The sequence below is a fragment of the Alexandromys fortis genome, unplaced genomic scaffold (assembly GCF_014885135.2).
Source record: "Alexandromys fortis isolate MF-2015 unplaced genomic scaffold, M_Fortis_MF-2015_v1.1 scaffold_82, whole genome shotgun sequence".
Lineage (NCBI taxonomy): Eukaryota > Metazoa > Chordata > Mammalia > Rodentia > Cricetidae > Alexandromys > Alexandromys fortis.
Window position 1 is genome coordinate 4240395 of NW_026067963.1, and position 3710 is coordinate 4244104.

At 46.4% G+C, this 3710-nt stretch overlaps 1 protein-coding gene across 2 annotated transcripts in view; it reads right to left on the reverse strand.

Moving 5' to 3' along the window:
* LOC126508370 (dehydrogenase/reductase SDR family member 7-like) overlaps positions 1-3323 on the reverse strand; it is a 22787-nt gene extending 19464 nt beyond the window's left edge. The window contains exon 1 of one of the 2 annotated variants that reach the window (XM_050153586.1): positions 3156-3323. In XM_050153586.1, coding sequence (XP_050009543.1) covers positions 3156-3279 — 124 coding nt within the window. In that variant the 5' untranslated portion in view covers positions 3280-3323. The remainder of the gene's footprint in view (positions 1-3155) is intronic. The other variant, XM_050153585.1, reaches the window with a different exon arrangement.
* Between the last annotated feature and the right edge of the window lie 387 nt (positions 3324-3710).

Here is a 3710-nt window from a genome sequence, read left to right on the forward strand (position 1 = left end):
GGAGAGGAGTGGGGGGAAGGGGAGAGGGGCGGGAGGAGGGGGAGGGAAATGGGAGGCTGGGAGGAGGCGGAATTTTTTTTAATAAAAAATTAAAAAAAAAAAAAAAGAAAAGCCTTTGTGTCCAGCTATAAGTGAAATGTGGAGTAAAGCCTTTGTGTCTGGCTTTGAGAGAAATGTTTCAGCAAAGCCTTCGCTATGTCTGGGTTAGTCAATAGAGGCCAAGAAATTGTTTTGAGACCATTTAAACCATGAAGAATTGTTTCTTTGGAGACTCTGCACTGGGTGCTTTTTGGGAGCATGAAGCTTCACCGGCCTTGGTACTGAGACATGCTGGGCAGTCCTGGAGTTCTCCCTTTTGATTATGGCTTGCCTTAAGTTTGTGTGGGTTTTCTGTTCTCACGGGCAGCAAGAGCAAGGTGAATTTGATGTTGAAGCCTTTCCCAGCGTCAGTTAACCTTATACATATTTGAAAAAACTAACTGGAGTGAAGTAGGTGGGTGTTAGTCTTTTCTAAGAAGGTTGTGCCCCTCTACTCCTTTGGAAAATGAAGGTTTAGCATCTCGGCGGGCCTCTCTCTCCCTCTACCTGCAATGCAGCATCAAACCATACATAGTGGTGTGAAGTTCTTGTCTTTAAAAAAGTCAGTGTGGTGAGGGCACGAGCTACAGCTCAGCCAGGAGAATTTTGTTGAGCACTGTCCTCAGCCCTGATGCCAAGCCCAACACTTGATAAGCTGGCTGCGGTGGTACACACCTACCATCCCGGCACTCCAGGTGAAGGCAGGAGGACCAGAAACTAAGATTGTCCTCCTCAGATGCATAACAAGTCCGAGGTTAAGCTGATAACCTGGCTTAGAAAAGAAAAACAAAACAAACAAACAAACTTCTCCATAAGACTCGGGGACTGTCAAGAAGAAAAGGCAAAAAGAATCTAAGAAGGAGGCTGAGGAGGACCTAAACAGAAACTGTCTTCTTTGTGTGGCAGATCCTCCTCGCTCAGGCCCTCACAGCAGCTGAGGCAGACGCACAACAGCTGAACAACAAATCAGTCAACACTAGAACAAGGCAAGGGGAATCTCACCGTGTGAGATTCAGGCTTGGGGATGCAGAAACTCTTCCCAGAAGGCTTCAGAGAGGCAGAAATGAAGGCTGTCACTAGAGAGCGCACATTGAGAGCCTGGGGTCAAGGGTGGGAGAGTGTTGGACTTTTCATTGTTTATCCTAGAATTTTGTGGTTTTGCCTTTATTCATTTTTAAGGAGACAACAATATAACCTACAGAAAGGAAGTTTTGTTTTTCCTTTTTAACATCTCCACAAAGCATGCCCATATTCCAGGCTCTGCTGCTTCCGGAGTCTGTGTCTGCTTTTGTATTCCTCCCGTTGTTTTCCTCAGCTTTCATCCCACCCTGAGTTTCTTAAGATGTTTTCCCCCTAAAGCTGCCCCCTATGAAATTTTAATTCCACAAATACATGATATAGTCGCCTATATCCTGTACATAGAAGCATGCTCTCATATATATAGTTTGATGAAACTTACTCTTTTGTCAATAAAGGTTTACGAATAACTAACTTTCAAGATTGAGTTAAATCTTAAAAGCTATTAACATTGTTTGGCTTTTTTCAAAATGACTTGTGCCGCTATATCTAATAAAACGAATTCATTTTTACTGACCTTGTAACTGGTAATCAACAATTTTTCTTTTGGATTTCACTTTTAGTTGGATGACCTTTGCAGAATTGCATAATAAAAATATTGATTTTGTTTCATTCTCCGAGTCCAAGTTTACACAAAAACCACCAACATGAGACACCTATGAGTCTTTGGCAGTCGAAATTATTATTCAAAGAATTAATCAAGAGAAGGTTCTATTATCAAATGAGAAAGTGATGTCAGGTATTTTCAGTTGAAAGAGAAAGTCCACCAAGCCCAGCCATCTGCTCTCCTAGGCTTTTCTGTGCACTGGCTGCTAAGTCTGCACAAGTTATGCCAGAAGAGAGGGGGGGGGGAGGAAGGGAAGGGAAGGGGAGGGGAGGGGAGGGAAGAGGAGAGGAGAGGAGAGGAGAGGAGAGGAGAGGAGAGGAGAGAAGAGAAGAGAAGAGAAGAGAAGAGAAGAGAAGAGAAGAGAAGAGAAGAGGAGAGGAAAGGAAAAAAAATCGAGTAGTAAGAATTTGGCCTGTAGGGATAAGTTTTGCAGAGAAGAAGGAAGATAAGAATATATTATAGACCTCTTATGCCCCACTGCCAGAACCCCCAGCCAATTTTCACCCATAGAAAACATTGTCTTCTGAGCCATCACTTCCAAACCAATGTCACAACACACTTTGGGTTCTGTTGTGAAAATTCTACTGGATTCTTAGACTCCGAAGTCTGCCTGGGGGCATACCATTTCTTTCCCGGGAATGTATGTCATTCCCCTGTTTGCAAAGCATCGCCAGCTACACTTGCTTCCAGAGTTGTGCTGAACCGAAAGGAGTTCAGGGGTTGTGGAACGTTGAGCGCACTGCCTACAGAGCACATAGCACGTGCTTAGTCACCCGATATAGGTGTTTAACTCGCAGGGATAGTCCCATCGAATAGGAAGCAAGACACGGACCAAAAGGTGACAGACGGAATCCCCACTAGTGTGCAAAAAAATCATGTTACTTCAAAGAAAAAAAAAAAACACCTGGGTCCTTTATGTTGAGCTTCTAGACTCATGAATAGCAAAAGAATGGGCTGTCTAAGATACCACTTCAAAATTTTGCAGAGTGAGGAGCCTAGGATAAACACTTTTGAAATGAAGAGGCACTGAGTCTTTGTCCAAGGCGGCAACTTAGCATGGCAGTGTTCAGTGCTCCTCAAAGTATCTGATACTGCTTTGGATAGCTGGGATTCCAGTTAGGCAAAGTCTTAAGGATTTTCTCTCTAGGGAGCAGTTTGGCAACCTCTAGCGAGCTTTCCCAGCCTGGAAGGCGAAAACTTTCCATCTTTAGGTCAGAACGGGTCATAAGAACGCCAAATTGTTCCCTTTGCTCAGTTTCTGCCTTCCTCACCCTGACCTGGGCAAAGCCCAGTCTGGCAACACTGGGGTTTCAACAACCAGAGGTGGCCCAGGAGGAGGCGGACCCAGCAGAAGTCTCCCACTTTGAAGCTGAAGATCGCTGAAGGGCCTCACCTGGACGACGACCCAGCCACTCAGCCCACAGCAGCGTCAGGTCAGAATCTGTGCGCAAGAAGTTCAGCAGCCACAAGGCTAGCAGCAGGGCGCACAACGCCCACAGCCAGAGCTCCCCGCACATCGCAGCGAGTGGAAGGCAGTTAGCCCTGAGGACAGCAGGCTGCAGAGTCCAAGTTTATAGGTCCTGGGCTCTGGCTCCGCCCAGAGAGCTCGGCAGGTGAGTGGGAGGGGTGAGTGTCCCTAGCGTGTCAGGTGCACACTACTGGCTAGGTCCTAGACTGCTAGCACCACCTATGGGGATCTAGGAAGGGGGGGGATGCTGGCTCCAAACAAGCACAGACACTGATAACACTTCAAAAGAAATGTTGCAACAAGAACAAAAAAAAAAAAAAAAAGACTAAGTTTTAGGTTGGGAGCCTAGGCCCCAGTCCCTGGCATCTATCTCAGCCACCAGGCCTGGTCTGGACTTCAAATCCCAGCAGGCCAGTCCTGACCCCTCTCTGGGGCTGGGGTCAGGACCACTCCCCAGGGTACTTAAGTGATCCCCCAAAA